Here is a 17,391-nt window from a genome sequence, read left to right as displayed (position 1 = left end):
TCCAATAGCAGTAAATACTCCATAGAGTTCTTCCACCTTTCTCACTAGGCCCATCATAACTACAACTCTGCCACTGAGAAGTTTGTTGGTATTTGATCACATGTCTTTATAAGAACATAAGAATGGCCGTACTGGGTCAGACCAAAGGTCCATGCAGTCCAGTATCCTGTCCACTGACAGTGGCCAATGCCAGGCGCCCCAGAGGGAGCGAACCTAACAGATGATTCCTCTCCTGCCATCCATCTCCATCCTCTGACAGAGACTAGGGACACCATTCCTTATCCATCCTGGCTAATAGCCATTAATGGACTTAACTTCCATGAATTTATCCAGTTCTCTTTTATACCCTATTATAGTCTTAGCCTTCACAACCTCCTCAGGTAAGGAGTTCCACAAGCTGACTGTGCACTTTGTGAAGAACTTCCTTTTATTCATTTTAAACCTGCTGCCTATTAATTTCATTTGGTCGCCCCTAGTTCTTATATTATGGGAACAAGTAAATAACTTTTCCTTATTCATTTTCTCCACATCACTCTCTTGATTTTATATACCTCTATCATATCCCCCCTTTTCCAAGCTGAAAAGTCCTAGCCTCTTTAATCTCTCCTCATATGGGATCCTCTCTAAACCCCTAATCATTTTAGTTGCCCTTCTCTGAACCTTTTCTAATGCCAGTATATCTTTTTTGAGATGAGGAGACCACATCTGTACACAGTATTCAAGATGTGGGCGTACCATGAATTTATAGAAGGGCAATAAGATATTCTCCATCTTATTCTCTATCCCCTTTTTAATGATTCCTAACATCCTGTTTGCTTTTTTGACTGCCTCTGCACACTGCGTAGATGTCTTCAGAGAACTATCCACAATGACTCCAAGATCTTTTTCCTGATTAGCTGTAGCTAAATTAGCCCCCATCATACTGTATGTATAGTTGGGGTTATTTTTTGCAATGTGCATTACTTTATATTTATCCATATTAAATTTCATTTGCCATTTTGTTGCCCAATCACTTAGCTTTGTGAGATCTTTTGAAGTTCTTCACAGTTTGGTTTGGTCTTAACTATCTTGAACAGTTTAGTATCGTCTGCAAACTTTGCCACCTCACTTTTTACCCTTTCTCCAGATCACTTAGGAATAAGTTGAGTAGGATTAGTCCTAGGACTGACCCTTGGGGAACACCACTAGTTACCCCTCTCCATTCTAAAAATTTACCATTAATTCCTACCCTTTGTTCCCTGTCTTTTAACCAGTTCTCAATCCATGAAAGGACCTTCCCTTTTATCTCATGACAACTTAATTTACGTAAGAGCCGTTGGTGAGGGACCTTGTCAAAGGCTTTCTGGAAATCTAAGTACACTATGTCCCCTGGATCCCCCTTGTCCACATGTTCGTTGACCCCTTCAAAGATCTCTAATAGATTAGTAAGACACAATTTCCTTTACAGAAACCATGTTCACTTTTGCCTGACAATTTTATTCTTTACTATTGTTTCAACTAATTTGCCTGGTACTGACATTAGACTTACTGGGCTGTAATTGCCGGGATCACCTCTAGAGCCCTTTTTAAATATTGGCGTTACATTAGCTATCTTCCAGTCATTGGGTACAGAAGCTGATTTAAAGGACAGGTTACAAACCATAGTTAATAGGTCCAACTTCACATTTGAGTTCTTTCAGAACTCTTGGGTGAATGCCATCTGGTGCCGGTGACTTGTTCATGTTGAGTTTATCAATTAATTCCAAAACCTCCTCTAGTGACACCTCAATCTGTGACAATTCCTCAGATTTTTCACCTACAAAAGCCAGCTCAGGTTTGGGAATCTCCCTAACATCCTCAGCTGTGAAGACTGAAGCAAAGAATCCAATTAGTTTCTCTGCAATGACTTTATTGTCTTTAAGTGCTCCTTTTGTATCTTTTTTTTTTAAATAAATGGGGATATACCAATCTCCTAGAACTGGAAGGGACCTTGAAAGGTCATCAAGTCCAGCCCCCTGCCTTCACTAGCAGGACCAAGTACTGATTTTTGCCCCAGATCCCTAAGTGGCTCCCTCAAGGATTGAACTCACAACCCTTGGTTTAGCAAGCCAATGCTCAAACCACTGAGCTATCCCTCGCCCCCCACCTTGATCATCGAGAGACCCCTCTGGTTGTTTAGCAGGCGTCCTGCTTCTGATGTACTTAAAAAACATTTTGTTATTACCTTTGGAGTTTTTGGCTAGCCGTTCTTCAAACTCCTCTTTGGCTTTTCTTATTACACTCTTGCACTTAATTTGGCAGTGTTTATGCTCCTTTCTATTTGCCTCACTAGGATTTGACTTCCACTTTTTAAAAGATGCCTTTTTATCTCTCACTGCTTCTTTTACGTGGTTGTTAAGCCACGGGGGCTCTTTTTTAGTTCTTTTACTGTGTTTTTTAAATTTGAGGTATACATTTAAGTTGGGCCTCTATTATGGTGTCTTTGAAAAGTGTCCGTGCAGCTTGCAGGGATTTCACTCTAGTCACTGTACCTTTGTAACACTTTGTAAGTTGTTTCTGTGGTTAACTGGTCCATATAGTTCAGAATACCTCTAGGACTAGTTAGGTGACTTCAGCTCTGGGAAGGACTGAAGGTGATTGTGAGCCCCTTCTGATATGACTGTCACACCTGCTCCTGAGTCAATTTTAAAGTCAATAGTCTTTCTGTGAATATTCAGTTTCACTTTCCAGGCCGGCTCTGTGTCATCGCAGATGACAGAAACAATGACTCTTGACTGTCGGTAATAATAGTCAGCTTCATGACTGCCTTAGTATGGCAAACAGCTGCAAAATGTCTGCATTTTGTGCATTTCATAGATTCATAGACTCTAGGACTGGAAGGGACCTCAAGAGGTCATCGAGTCCAGTCCCCTGCCCTCATGGCAGGACCAAATACCGTCTAGACCATCCCTGATAGACATTTATCTAACCTACTCTTAAATATCTCCAGAGATGGAGATTCCAAAACCTCGCTAGGCAATTTATTCCAGTGTTTAACCACCCTGACAGTTAGGAACTTTTTCCTAATGTCCAACCTAAACCTCCCTTGCTGCAGTTTAAGCCCATTGCTTCTTGTTCTGTCCTTAGAGGCTCAGGTGAACAAGTTTTCTCCCTCCTCCTGATGACACCCTTTTAGATACCTGAAAACTGCTATCATGTCCCCTCTCAGTCTTCTCTTTTCCAAACTAAACAAACCCAATTCTTTCAGCCTTCCTTCATAGGTCATGTTCTCAAGACCTTTAATCATTCTTGTTGCTCTTCTCTGAACCCTCTCCAATTTCTCCACGTCTTTCTTGAAATGTGGTGCCCAGAACTGGACACAATACTCCAGTTGAGGCCTAACCAGCGCAGAGGAGAGCGGAAGAATGACTTCTCGTGTCTTGCTCACAACACACTTGTTAACGCATCCCAGAATCACGTTTGCTTTTTTTGCAACAGCATCACACTGTTGACTCATATTTAGCTTGTGGTCCACTATAACCCCTAGATCCCTTTCTGCCGTACTCCTTCCTAGACAGTCTGTTCCCATTCTGTATGTGTGAAACTGATTGTTCCTTCCTAAGTGGAGCACTTTGCATTTGTCTTTATTAAACTTCATCCTGTTTACCTCAGACCATTTCTCCAATTTGTCCAGATCATTTTGAATTATGACCCTGTCCTCCAAAGCAGTTGCAGTCCCTCCCAGTTTGGTATCATCTGCAAACTTAATAAGCATACTTTCTATGCTAACATCTAAGTCGTTGATGAAGGCATTGAACAGAGCCGGTCCCAAAACAGACCCATGTGGAACCCCACTTGTTATACCTTTCCAGCTGGATTGGGAACCATTAATAACTACTCTCTGAGTACGGTTATCCAGCCAGTTATGCACCCACCTTATAGTTGCCCCATCTAAATTGTATTTGCCTAGTTTATCGATAAGAATATCATGTGAGACCGTATCAAATGCCTTACTAAAGTCTAGGTATACCACATCCACCGCTTCTCCCTTATCCACAAGACTCGTTATCCTATCAAAGAAAGCTATCAGATTGGTTTTACACAATTTGTTCTTTACAAATCCATGCTGGCTATTCCCTATCACCTTACCACCTTCCAAGTGTTTGCAGATGATTTCCTTAATTACTTGCTCCATTATCTTCTCTGGCACAGAAGTTAAACTAACTGGTCTGTAGCTTCCTGGGTTGTTTTTATTTCTCTTTTTATAGATGGGCACTATATTTGCCCTTTTCCAGTCTTCTGGAATCTCTCCCGTCTCCCATGATTTTCCAAAGATAATAGCTAGAGGCTCAGATACCTCCTCTATTAGCTCCTTGAGTATTCTAGGATGCATTTCATCAGGCCCTGGTGACTTGCAGGCATCTAACTTTTCTAAGTGATTTTTAACTTGTTTTTTTTTATTTTATCTTCTAAACCTGCCCCCTTCCCATTAGCACTCACTATGTTAGGCATTCCTTCAGACTTCTCAGTGAAGACCGAAACAAAGAAGTCATTAAGCATCTCTGCCATTTCCAAATTTCCTGTTACTGTTTCTCCCTCCTCACTGAGCAGTGGGCCTACCCTGTCCTTGGTCTTCCTCTTGCTTCTTGTATTGATAAAAAAATCTTCTTGTTTCCCTTTATTCCCATAGCTAGTTTGAGCTCATTTTGCCTTTCTAATCTTGCCCCTGCATTCCTGTGTTGTTTGCCTATATTCAGCCTTTGTAATTTGTCCTAGTTTCCATTTTTTATGAGACTCCTTTTTATTTTTTAGATCATGCAAGATCTCGTGGTTAAGCTGGTCTTTTGTCATATTTTCTATCTTTCCTACCCAGCGGAATAGCTTGATTATGGGCCCTTAATAGTGTCCCTTTGAAAAAATGCCAACTCTCCTCAGTTGTTTTTTCCCCTCAGTCTTGATTCCCATGGGATCTTACCTATCAGCTCTCTGAGCTTACCAAAATCCACCCTCCTGAAATCCATTGTCTCTATTTTGCTGTACTCCCTTCTACCCTTCCTTAGAATTGTGAACTCTATGATTTCATGATCACTTTCACCCAAGCTTCCTTCTACTTTCAAATTCTCAATGAGTTCCTCCCTATTTGTTAAAATCAAGTCTAGAACAGCTTCCCCCCAGTGGCTTTTTCAACCTTCTGAAATAAAAAGTTGTCTGCAATGCAGTCCAAGAACTTATTGGATAGTCTGTGCCCTGCGGTGTTATTTTCCCAACATATATCTGGACAGTTGAAGTCCCCCATCACCACCAAATCTTGGGCTTTGGATGATTTTGTTAGTTGTTTAAAAAAAGCCTCATACACCTCTTCCAGCTGGTTAGGTGGCCTGTAGTAGACTCCTAGCATGACATCACCCTTGTTTTTTACCCCTTTTAGCCTAACCCAGAGACTATCAACACTTCCGTCTCCTATGTCCATCTCCACCTCAGTCCAAGTGTGTACATCTTTAATATATAAGGGAACACCTCCTCCCTTTTTTCCCTGTCTGTCCTTCCTGAGCAAGCTGTACCCGTCCACACCAACATTCCAATCATGTGTATTATCCCACCAAGTTTCAGTGATGCCAACAATGTCATAGTTGTATTTATTTATTAGCACTTCCAGTTCTTCCTGCTTATTACCCATACCTCTCGCATTTGTATATAGGCATCTAAGATACTGGTTTGATCTTGCCTCCCAGTTTTGCCCTGACCCTCTTTTCTCTCTGCCATTATAGCCCACACTCCCTCTTGTTTCCAACCCATCTCCCAGGTCTCCATGTTCCCCACTTACCTGTGGGCTTTGCTCACCTGTCCCCATCAAACCTAATTTAAAGCCCTCCTCACTAGATTAGCCAGTCTGTGTGCAAATAGGGTCTTTTCCCCTCCTTGAAAGGTGAACGCCATCTCTGCCTAGTAGTCCTTCCTCGAACAGCATCCCGTGGTTGAGGACGCCACAGCCCTCCTGGCGACACCATCTTTGCAGCCAGGCATTCGCCTCCATGATGCATCTATCTCTGCCCAGGCCCCTACCTTTGACAGGAAGAATCGAAGAGAATACCCCCTGCGGTCCAAACTCCTTCACCCGCACTCCCAGAGCCCTGTAGTCACTCTTGGTCCGCTCAGTGTCACACCTCGCAGTATCATTTGTGCCCACATGGATGAGTAGCATGGAGTAGTAGTCAGAGGGCTGGATAATCCTCGACAATGCCTCTGTAACGATCTCGGATACGGGCCCCCGGCAGGCAGCATACCTCCCGAGATGAAATGTCAGGGCAACAGATGGGCGCCTCCGTCCTGCTCAGCAGAGAGTCTCCAAGCTCCACTACCCTCGTTTCCTATTCGCAGTGGTGGCAGCAGACCTCCCAGCCTTAGGGGTACGAGCCTTCTCCTCCTTTACTGTAGGGGGTGATTCCTTCTCTCCTGTATCAAGAAGAGCATAATGGTTACCTATTACCACAGCGGTTACCTATTACCACGGAGCAGGGGTGGAGCACTGCCTGCTGCCAGAAGTAACCAGCTGTCAGTGTCCACCCTGAGCCATCTCCTCCTCCACCAGTGGTGTTAGCAGTCCTGTGAACTGGGACAGCTAATTCAGCAGTCTCCACATGGACACTGTCCAGGAATTGCTCGTGGATTTGGATGCTCCTCAACCTAGCCACCTCCTCCTGTAGCTCTCCCACCTCCTGCCTGAGAGATTCCACCAGTAGGCACCTTTCACATTGGATGCCCCCCACAGCCTGTGTCTTTAGCTGGACACACATCCTTTGGGCAATGAATTTTTCCACATCTTGTGCATTTAGCCTGAAAGGCTTTGTAATTTTCCTGGGACTTAACTCTCCTTGTCCCAGGGGTTCTATGATGATGACTTTAGCTGTCATGCAGGGCCCAGTGTTTGATTTGTAAATGAAAAGGTGCTGGAGCTCAGGCATTAATGATAATATCGTTTCCCCTCCCCATTCATATCTTCCCGAGATCGCCTCCTACACACAGTCCTCTTCCCCCAGCGTCTACCTGTCCCTCCCACTGGCTTCCCCTTCCCACAGAAGGCCCCCTCCCCCGCACAACAGGAAATCCATCCTCCTGTTTCCCCCCATCCAGGAAATCTTCCCCTCCCAGCGAGAGCTGCACTCATGCATCTGGAACCTCAGTTTTAACCCCAAAGTCCAGCCCTGCCCCCCATGGCAGCCCTGATTGGCCAGCACTGTCCCCCCTTCCCACCCTATGGGAGGAGAGAGGCTCAGCACACCCGAAAAGGCAGCTAATCAGCAACCAGGAGAAGTGGGAACCACGCTGGGGTCCCAGGCTGGGGAGCCAATAAGGGGCAGGTCTTGCAATTGAGCGGCAGAGTGATTGGCCAGTCAACCTGCAGGGTCTGCGTGAGATGAATGAGTGGCAGGTGGCCCAGCCCCTCAGAAGGTGGAAGGGGGGAGGTGGGTCAAATATGGGTGACAGCCTGAGGGGCCAAACAACAATAGATGCAGAGCTACAGTATGACTGAAGAGCCCCGGCCTGAGGAGGAGGCGCCTCAGGGGCCGAGCCCTGGGGCGAGAAGCAGGTGCCAGGAGGGGCTGGGCCCCAGGCCTGAGGAGGAGGCGCCCGGGCGGGCCGGCCCCGGGGTGAAGCGGTGGCGCCCGGGGGCTGGGCCCCGGCCTGAGGAGGAGGCGCCCGGGTGGCCTGGGCCCGGTGTGAAGAGGTGGCACCTGGGGGCGGGGCCCCCGGCCGGAGGCGGCGGCGCCCGGGCGGGCTGGGCCCGGTGTGACGAGGTGGCCCCAGGGGGCTGGGCCCCGGCCTGAGGAGGAGGCGCCTGGGCGGGCCGGGCCCGGTGTGAAGTGGTGGCACCTGAGGGCTGGGCCCCGGGCTGAGGAGGAGGCGCCCGGGGGGGCTGGGCCCGGTGTGAAGAGGTGGCACCTGGGGCTGGGCCCGGCCTGAGGAGGAGGCGCCGGGCGGGCCGGGCCCGGTGTGAAGAGGTGGCACCTGGGGCTGGGCCCGGCCTGAGGAGGAGGCTCCCGGCGGGCTGGCCCGGTGTGAAGAGGTGGCACCTGGGGCTGGGCCCGGCCTGAGGAGGAGGCGCCCGGGCGGGCCGGGCCCGGTGTGAAGAGGTGGCGCCTGGGGGCTGGGCCCCGGCCTGAGGAGGAAGCTCCCCAGGGGGCTTGGCTCTGGGTAGCCGCAGCCCAAATGAAGCTCTCCCTGAGTCTGTTTACAGTTTCTAAGCTCGTTTCTCGTTTTTCAGGTTTGTGAAGTTTGTTTTGCTGCTCAGGTTCAGAGGCCTTTGCTATTTGGGCAACTGTGTGAAGGTTTAAGTCTGTCTTTAATTATAGTTATTGAGAAAGACTTATCTGGCAGGCAATAACCACACTAGCCCTAATATGTTCATCTTTTAGAGTTCCAAAGTCACAGTTTTCTGTCAGTGCATGCAAAGCGCTTATGAACGATTCAGCAGATTCCCCTCTGTTGTTGACATCTCTGGTGAACACCCCCCCCTTCCATAAACCACAGTTCTCTGAGGGATAACGTTTGCATCAAATAGGGCCAGAATTCTGTCAGTCACCTTACTGATTGTCTTCAGTAAAGGGAAGGGATTTAAAGCTATGCTTCCCTACAGCATCAAGTAAAGATGGTGCCTGAATGTCTGCAGCAACATCTTCCAAAATGCTGCTTTCAGTCTGCCCTAAGGTGACAAGATGAGAGGAAGAAAATATCGGGACACATCGGGGGGTCTCCGGCGGAGAAAAAAAAAACCAACACCGGAGTGCGAAATATCGGGACAAATTGCGTCCCGACCAAACATCGGTTGGGACGCAGGACAAATGCCTAAATATTGGGGCAGTCCCGATTTTATCACCCTAGTCCGTCCACTCTCTACGTTTTTCAAAGCTGAAGTTTGCTGGGGCATTGAAGAGTAGCATGTTCATGAGATCCTGTGTTTCTTCTTGTTTTTTGTTTATTTCTGTTTGTAACCTTTGTTGCTGTTTTCCTTCTATTTGTGTTCTAAGAAGAGCTCTGTGTAAGCTCGAAAGCTTGTCTGTCTCACCTTGGTCCAGAAAAGATATTACCTCACCCCCCTTGTCTACACTTAAAATCCTACAGCAGCACAGCTGCAGCGCTGTAGCCTTTCAGCAGAGACACTACCTATGCTGACCTAAGGGGTTCTCCCATCAGTGTAGGTAATCCACCCCCTGAGAGATGGTAGGTAGCTCGACAGAGGAATCCTTCCTTAAACCTAGTTCTGTTTACAGGGGGACGAAGATGGCTTAACAACGCCACTTAGGGGTGTGGATTTTTCACATCCCTGACAGATGTAGTTAAGCCAACCTAATTGTCTAGTGTTGGCCCATGTCATGTATTTCTTGTACATGGTAGGTTGCAGGGCTGCTCCTGGTAGGTCAGGCTCTTGTACCAGATACCGTCTGGCTACAGAGCTTCCTTATAGACAGAGATGCCAGACATGTGTCCTCCAACACCGTAAGATACTTTAATGCACTGCTGGCTATAGCTGTTACCAACTCCGATAAGGTATGTCACATACTGTGCCAAGCAGCGGCTGAACAGGATAATACAGTTTAGGATTCCATCACAGTGGAAAGATAGGGTTCAAGTGTGTAGGGAAAATCCTTCCCTGTGATATGGGAGTGCCTGGCCTGCTGCCAAGTATTAACTGCATCACAGCTGGTTATAAACTCTCATAAAAGTGGCAGGCTTTGTCCGTGTTGGGGGTTTGCCCCAATTTCAGCTGTTGGAGTAGCTGCCTAGTGCAAAGCCTTGGTGTAAATGGGGGAAGTCACCCTAAGCCATGACTTTCACTGGTGCAGCTTAGCCCATGTTGTGGCTAGCTACGTGCGGATAGTTACCCCAGTTTGTTTTGTACCCCCTTGTGGAAGACTCGAAAAGCTTGATACCAGCAAAGATGTAACAGCCTGCTTTCCAGCAGGGGTCAACTGCACCAGTGCAAATAGCGTGTTTGTGGGTCTGCACCCCGGGAGTTGCATTGGTGCAGTTTCACTGCTGGCTGGAGTTGGTGCAAATTCCCAGTATGAATACGGTCTGAGCATCCCACGTAATAAGAAAATCGCTGTGGAGCTGCGGAAGGTGTAAAAGCCTCAAGCTAATGACACAGGTGATTAAACACACAGCAGATCAGTTAAGAACGTAACTCTCATTTTTATTCCCCCTAGGGAAGCTCTTGTGACAATTACGCCTTGCAGTGTCATCCTCAATCTTCTTCAAATCTAAATGCGTCCTGGTTTCGAAAAGCACTAACAACCCAGTGTCAGCCAGAGCTCGGTAGTAACCTTGGAACTGTTCTGCTAGAATGTCACACAAAAGACCTGAATTCCCAGGTAAGATGATATACTCTGAACCCATACTCTTACTGTGAACATTGTTACATGCAGAACACTGGACTCCAACCTTTTTAAGCACAAGATCACTTTTTGAATTTACGTGCAACCCAGGATCTACCCTGCCCCTTCCCCAAGGCCCCCACCCCGCTCATTCCATCCCCCCTCCATCCGTCACTCGCTGTCCCCCAGACTTTCACTGGGCTGGGGCAGAGGGTTGGGGTGCAGGAGAGGGTGTGGTCTCTGGGCTTGGGCCGACGGGTTTGGAGAGTGGGAGGGGGCTGCGGGTTGAGCCTGGGGCAGCGGGTTGGAATGCTGGAGGGAGTGAGGTGCAAGCTCTGGGAGGGAGTTTGGGTGTAGGAGGGCTCAGGACTGGGGCAGAGGGTTGGGGGCAGGTGGGGTTCAGGATGCAGGAGGAGGTACGGGTGCTGGCTCCAGAAGGGGGCTCAGGGTGCAGGAGGGGGTTGGTGGGGCCGGCTCGGGGCGGGGGCTCAGGGCTGGGACAAGGGGTTGGGGTACAGAAGAGGGTTTGGCATGCAGGAGAGGGTACAGGGTGCTGGCTCTGGGAGGGGTCTCAGGGCTGGTGCAGGGGGTTGGGGTGCAGGAGGGGGTGTGGGTTCTGGGCTCTGTCTGAGGGTTCGGAGTGTGGGAGGGGGTGCTGGGTTGAGCCTGGTGCAGGGGGTTGGGATATAGGAGGGAGTGAGGGGTGCAAGCTCTGAGAGGGAGTTTGGGTGTAGGAGGGGTTCAGGGCTGGGGCAGGGGTTGGGATGCAAGAGGAGGTACAGGGTGCTGGCTCCAGGAGGGCTCAGGGCTGAGGCAGGGGGTGCAGGAGGAGGTGAGGGGTGCTGGCTCATGCCAGGCAGTGTTTATCTCGGGCAGCTCCCGGTCAGCAATGCAATGGGGCTAAGGCAGGCTCCCTGCCTGCCCCGGCCCCACGCCGCTACCGAAAGCAGCCGGCATGTCCCTGGGGGCAGGCACGTGGCTCTGCCAGCTGCCCCTCCCTGCAGGTACCACTCCCACAGTTCCTATTGGCCACAGTTCCCTGTTCCTGATCAATGGGAGCACTGGAGCTGGCGCTGGGGCGGGAGCAGTGTGTGGAGACTCCCCTGCCCGTCCAGGGGCCACAGGGATATGCTGGCTGCTTCCAGGAACAACACAGGGTCAGGGCAGGCAGGGAGCCGGCCTTAGCCCCACTGCGCCGCTGGACTTTTAGCAGCTGACAATCTCCCGGATTGGCTGCAGTAGCCTCCATGAGATCGAGACCGATGCTGGGAGACTCCCAGCAAAACTGGGAGGGTTGACAACCCTAACTCATCCTCAGAGGCCCTACGATCGACCAGTCGATCGCAATCTACCAGTTGGTGACCACTGATGTAGAGGAACCGATCCCTAGGTGGTGTAGCTCGGCATACACTGATTTACACCAGTGGGAGATCTGGCCCAGGATCTCAGTGTTAACCCTAAGTTCTCACTTGTTCATAACTCTGAAATAGGAGATTTTCCCTGCTTGGCCGGAGCCCAGAGGGGAAAGCTGGAAGTGGTGAGAAAAATCCAGCTACACCGGAATAAAAGACCCGGCCCAGGTCAGCTGACTAGGGCTGAGGGGCCAAAAATTGCTGAGTAGATGTTCAGGCTTGGGCTTGGGCTCAGGGACCCTCCCCCTCACGGGGTGCCAGAGCTCAGGCTCCAGCTCAAGCCCAAATGTCTACACAGGAAATTTACAGCCCTGCAGCCTGGGTCAGCTGACCCAGGCCAGCTGCTAGCCTTTAATTGCCGTGTAGGGACCAGGCCATGTCAATCTAGTTAAGCTGGGAGGTGCTGAGATACCACAGTGATGGGTGCCAGTGCAAAACCTCTAAGCCCAGTAGGGGGAAAACAAGAAAGTGTCCTGTGTCTGTCAGTCTTAGGCTTTGCACCGAGCAAGGGCTGAGCTGCTAAAGTCAAATCAAGGTTGAAACCTGCTTACGATCTGGGCTAGCTCCTCAGCCGGTACAAATTGGTGTGGCTGCACTGAAGACAGCAGAGCTCTGCCGAGTTAGCTGAGGACTTTGCCCCTGACATCTGAACTGTTTTCAACCCCGTTTCTTAGTAAAACTTGTTATAGTTAAGGTTGTTATAGTTAAGGTTAAAAGCAACAAAGAATCCTGTGGCACCTTATAGACTAACAGATGTTCTGCAGCATGAGCTTTCGTGGGTGAATACCCACTTCTACAGATGCAAGGGTTAAGGTTAATGATTGCGCCCAGGAGTTCTAGGCATTGACCAGAACCCCATTGTGCTAGGCGCTGTACAAATACAAAGAGCAAAACAACAGTCCCTGCTCCAAAGAGCTGACAATGTAAGCATAAGGCTAGAGACAACCATTAGAAATGGACAGATTGGGAAGCGCAATGAGACAATATTGTCTCATGAGAGGCTGCAGTTCCAGCACAGCAGCAGCCTATCTGCTGTCAGGTTTTTGCAGGCAGCACGGCACAGCAGAGCACTAAGGAGAACTTTGAAGGTGGTGTGACGAGGTTTACAGACCCCACACAGAGACAGAGAGTAAAGGAGCAGGACTGGACAAAGAGCCCCTGCGGAGCAGGCTCCAAATGGGGGATCTGCTGTAAAGGGGATGTCATGGGATCTCACCCCCACTTTGAGCTTGTGGGTTCAAAGATGGGGACCCGCAGGTATTCTCCCCCCACCCTAACCCTTAGGGTAGGATTCCTTCTCGCTGCCACCAGTCAGGTTAACGTGTCTGACGCACTGCCTGTCCCCCAAGCTTCCCCTGGGGAACCCAGATTCAAATCCCTTGAATCTCTACACACAGGGAAGCAGCCCACTTCCCCCCTCCCTCTCCTGCTCTCTCTCTGCTTGGAGACAACCCTTGTCTCCACAGAGTGGCGCCTAGCTTCCTTCCCCTGAATCCACAGGTAAGGAACTTAACCAAGTCCTGAACTTAAAAGAGTTTATTAAAAGAATAAAAGAAAGAAGAGAAAAAATACACAATCTCTATGAATCCATGATAGACATTCATAGGGTCTAATCTTATTAATCCCTGGAGAAATTTCTCCCTTTTCCTCAGTACAAACAATACAGGCAAAATTACGAATAATCAATGCAAACACACAGAATTGCAGACACAGGATTCTTATATGCAATTACCCAGTTCTTCTAATACTCACTAGCTTGAATAGAAGAAATTAGTTCAGAAAGATGAGCAGACTTGATTAAACATCTGAACTGGTGTAGGTCCAGACGGCTAAGAACTCAGAACAAAGAACACAGAGACCCAAGTTCCCGCTCTCTGGGATTTTCAAATTCTCTTCCCTGATTGGTCCTTTGGTCAGGTGTTTCACCAGGTCTGTGTTAACCCTTTACAGGTAGACCTTAACCCTTAACTAACTACTTATGACAGGGACCCTGACAGCCAAGTGCGGTTGAGGGGATGAGTGAAGGGGAGGCCATCTGAAGGGAGGAAGCCAGTTTGCTGTTTCTGGGGACAATGCAATGCACAGGAGAGGGTCTGGACTGTGGGTAAGAGCCAACCAGGAGCATAGGGCCCTGATCTTTTCCCCTTCCCCACTCCCTGCTGAGGGAAAATAACTGGACACTAGGAGGGGAACTGGGGAATGCCTATTTGGCTGAGTGAGCTGCTGAGACTGAATGAGAACTGCCTGCTGGGGAAAGGGGGCAGTGGGCTACGACCATGCCCCAAACGGAAAGAGATCAGGAGGTAGGAAGCAGCCCCTGAGAGGTTGGCCAGGTGCACCAGGAAGAAGCAACGAGACATTCCACGCCTCTCCCTCTTGGTCCCTGGGCTGGGACCCAGTGGTGAGGGAGGGCCTGGGACCTCCTACCTTCCCCACTACCTCTATCCAGGAGAATGCCGCTTCACTGGGAATTAAAGGGCTGCAACTTAACTGTTAGTCCTGATGATTGCCAGCCAGACTTGCCTCTGTGGCACTCCAAGTACAGTCATTCTCCCATATAGACACTGCGAGTCAACCACACACATGCACACAGGACTAAAGGGGTGGAAGGATGGTTGAACCATGGCCTACCAACCTGTGAGTGAAACCTGCTACAGGTGGTGTCATGTTCCCTGGTGTTATCTGGACCAGTGATCTGCTAGGTCACTCTAATCCTCGACTCTGGGATCCAGCCTTACCCTGCTCTGCTGTGAACCCCAGTCCCAGGCTGTTCACGCACAGCCTCTAGCATGTAAGCTGCTCCTAGCTACATGAGTGAGCACTTTTAGGCAGCCGCTGCTTGAATTGTGCAACCGAATGATACTAGCCAATATTTCCAGTCACAGACACAACCCTAGGAACCTCCATCTTGCAGTGCCAGTTATGCCCACTGGATGCTGCAAGCTTATATGAGTTGGTCAATTTAACCAAGAGGAGTCTCTGACATGCTTCAAACCAAATGCATTGCTTCAGGTAGAGTAAACAAACAAATTTATTAACTATAAAGACAGATTTTAAATGAGTATAAGTCAAAGGACATCAACTGTGATTTGGTCAAAAGAAATAAAAGCAAAATGCATTCTAAGCTGATCTTAACACTTTCAGTGCCCTTACAAACTTAAGTATCAGAGGGGTAGCCGTGTTAGTCTGGATCTGTAAAAGTAGCAAAGAGTCCTGTGGCACCTTATAGACTAACAGACATATTGGACCATGAGCATTCGTGGGTGAATACCCACTTGTCAAACTTACAAACTTAGATGTTTCTCGCCACAGGCTGGCTGGGTGCCCTTCAGCCAGGCTCTCCCCTTAGATAAGCACTCCAGTCGCTTGGTGGTGGTATCTGTAGATGGAGGTGGAAGAGAGAAACAATGACAAACATCTCTCCCTTTTATCATGTTCTTTCTTCCCTCTTGGCTTTGCCCCCCACCCCATTCAGAGTCAGGTGAGCATTACCTCATCTTAGTCCCAAACGGACCAAGTGAAGGGGGGTGACTCACTCAAGAGTCCAACAGATCCTTTGTTGCTGCCTAGGCCAGTGTCCTTTGTTCCTGTGAGGCTGGGTTGGGTTTGTCCCATAAATGCCCTGATGAGGTGTGAACTGCCCCTCTGCTCCTGGAGAGTTTTGCCTGGGCTTGTTTTAAACCATGAGGACACATTTTCAGCCTCATAGCTATATACATGAAACTACAACCTATAACATTACTATAACAATCATGCTCAGTGCATCATGAGCCTTCCGAAGACACCCGACATGACAAACTTTGCATTGGATACCACAATCATATTATAAGGATGAACATGTGGGTGCAGGGTGGTCCCCCAAGGTACAAAGTGTCACAGGTGGATAATGAGGTAGTTTTACAGATGTTCACACAGAGCTTCTCCCAAGCATGAGAGGCAGCATGGGAGTAAGGGGATTGTTTGGAAATTTAACACGTTGGCGATGGAGGCTGACTACATGGGCCAATCAGAAGCCGGAGTCAACTTTTCAATACTGAACAAGGACCAAGGAATTCTAGAACAGTCAGCCTAACCTCGATACCTGGGGAGATAGTGGAACAACTTATTAAGCAATCAGTTTGTACGCACCTAGAGGACAATAGGGTTATAAGGAATAACCAGCATGGATTTGTCAAGAAGCCGTCATACCAAACCAACCTAATTTCCTTCTTGGACAGGGTTACTGGCCTAGTAGATGGGGGGTGGGGGGAGAAGCTGTACACGTGATACTGTATATCTTGACTTTCGTAAGGCTTCTGATGCAGTACCTTGTGACATAGTTCTAAGCAAACTAGGGAAATGTGGACTAGATGAAGTTACTATCAGTGCAAAACTGGTTAAAAGACCGTACTCAAAGAGTAGGTATCAATAGGTTGCTGTCAAACTGAGAGGAAGTATTGAGTATGGTCCCACAGCAGTGGTCATTTACTAGTCAATATTATTATTAATGACTTGGCTAATGGAGTGGAGAGTATGCTTAAAAGCTGTGGATGACACTAAGCTGGGAGGGGTTGCCAGGGGCGGCTCTAGAAATTTGGCCGCCCCAAGCAGTCATGCCTGCGGGAGGTGCACCGGAGCCGCGGGACCAGCGGACCTCCCGCATGACTGCGGAGGGTCCGCTGGTGCCCGGGGCTCCAGTGGACCTCCCGCAGCTGGGAGGGTTCGCTGGTTCCGCGGGACCAGCGGACCGTCCACAGGCATGCCTGCGGGAGGTCCACCCGAGCCGCGGGACCAGCGAACCGTCCGCAGTCATGCCTGCGGGAGGTCGACTGGAGCCGCGGGACCAGCGGACCCACCACAGTCATGCCTGCGGGAGGTCCGCTGGACCCGCGGCTCTGGTAGACCTCCCGCAGTCATGACTGCGGAAGGTCCGCTGGACCCGCCAGCCGCCCTGCCGGCAAAATGCCGCCCCAAGCACGCGCTTGGCCTGCTGGGGTCTGGAGCCGGCCCTGTGGGTTGCTAGTACCTGGAGGACAGGATTAGAATTCATAACAACCTTGACAAATTGGTCTAAATTCAACAAGATGAAATTCAGTAAAGACAACTGCAAATGACTTCACTTAGAAAGAAAACAGTGAAATGCACAACTACAAAATGGAGCATCACCAGTTAGGCAGTAGTACTGTTGAAAAAGATCTGGGTGTTATAGTGGATCACAGACTGAATGAGTCAACAGTGTGATGCAGTGGTGAAAAAGGCTAATATCATTTGGGGTGTATTAACAGGAGTCTTGTAAGTAAGACACAGGAAGTAAATGTCCCGCTCTACCCTGCACTGGCAAGGCCTCGGCTGGATCTTGTGTGCAGTTCTGGGCACCATGCTTTAAGAAAGATGTGGACAAGCTGGAGAGAGTCCAGAGAAGAACAAGAAGAAAGATAAACAGTTTAGAAAATCTGACCTGTGAGGAATGGTTAAAAAAAATGGGCCTATTTAGTCTTGAGAAAAGAAGCCTGAGGGAGGACCTGATAACAATCTTCAAACATGTTCAGGGCTGTTACAAAGAGAAGGGTGAGCAATCATTCTCCATATCCACTGGAGGTAGGACAAAAAGGAAATGGCTTAATCTGCAGAAAGGGAGATTCAGGTTAGATATTGAGAAAGCTTTCTAA

General features: G+C 49.0%; 1 protein-coding gene across 3 annotated transcripts in view; it reads left to right on the top strand.

The window, feature by feature from the left end:
• LOC120393801 (nuclear GTPase SLIP-GC-like) overlaps positions 1–17,391 on the top strand; it is a 303,315-nt gene that overhangs the window by 215,207 nt on the left and 70,717 nt on the right. For all 3 annotated transcript variants that reach the window (XM_039518289.1, XM_039518288.1, XM_039518290.1), the window contains exon 2: positions 10,164–10,328. In XM_039518289.1, the coding sequence (XP_039374223.1) occupies positions 10,301–10,328 (28 nt within the window). In that variant the 5' untranslated portion in view covers positions 10,164–10,300. The remainder of the gene's footprint in view (positions 1–10,163; positions 10,329–17,391) is intronic.

The sequence above is a fragment of the Mauremys reevesii genome, unplaced genomic scaffold (assembly GCF_016161935.1).
Source record: "Mauremys reevesii isolate NIE-2019 unplaced genomic scaffold, ASM1616193v1 Contig31, whole genome shotgun sequence".
Classification (NCBI taxonomy): domain Eukaryota; kingdom Metazoa; phylum Chordata; order Testudines; family Geoemydidae; genus Mauremys; species Mauremys reevesii.
This window is presented reverse-complemented; position numbering and strand designations above follow the sequence as displayed.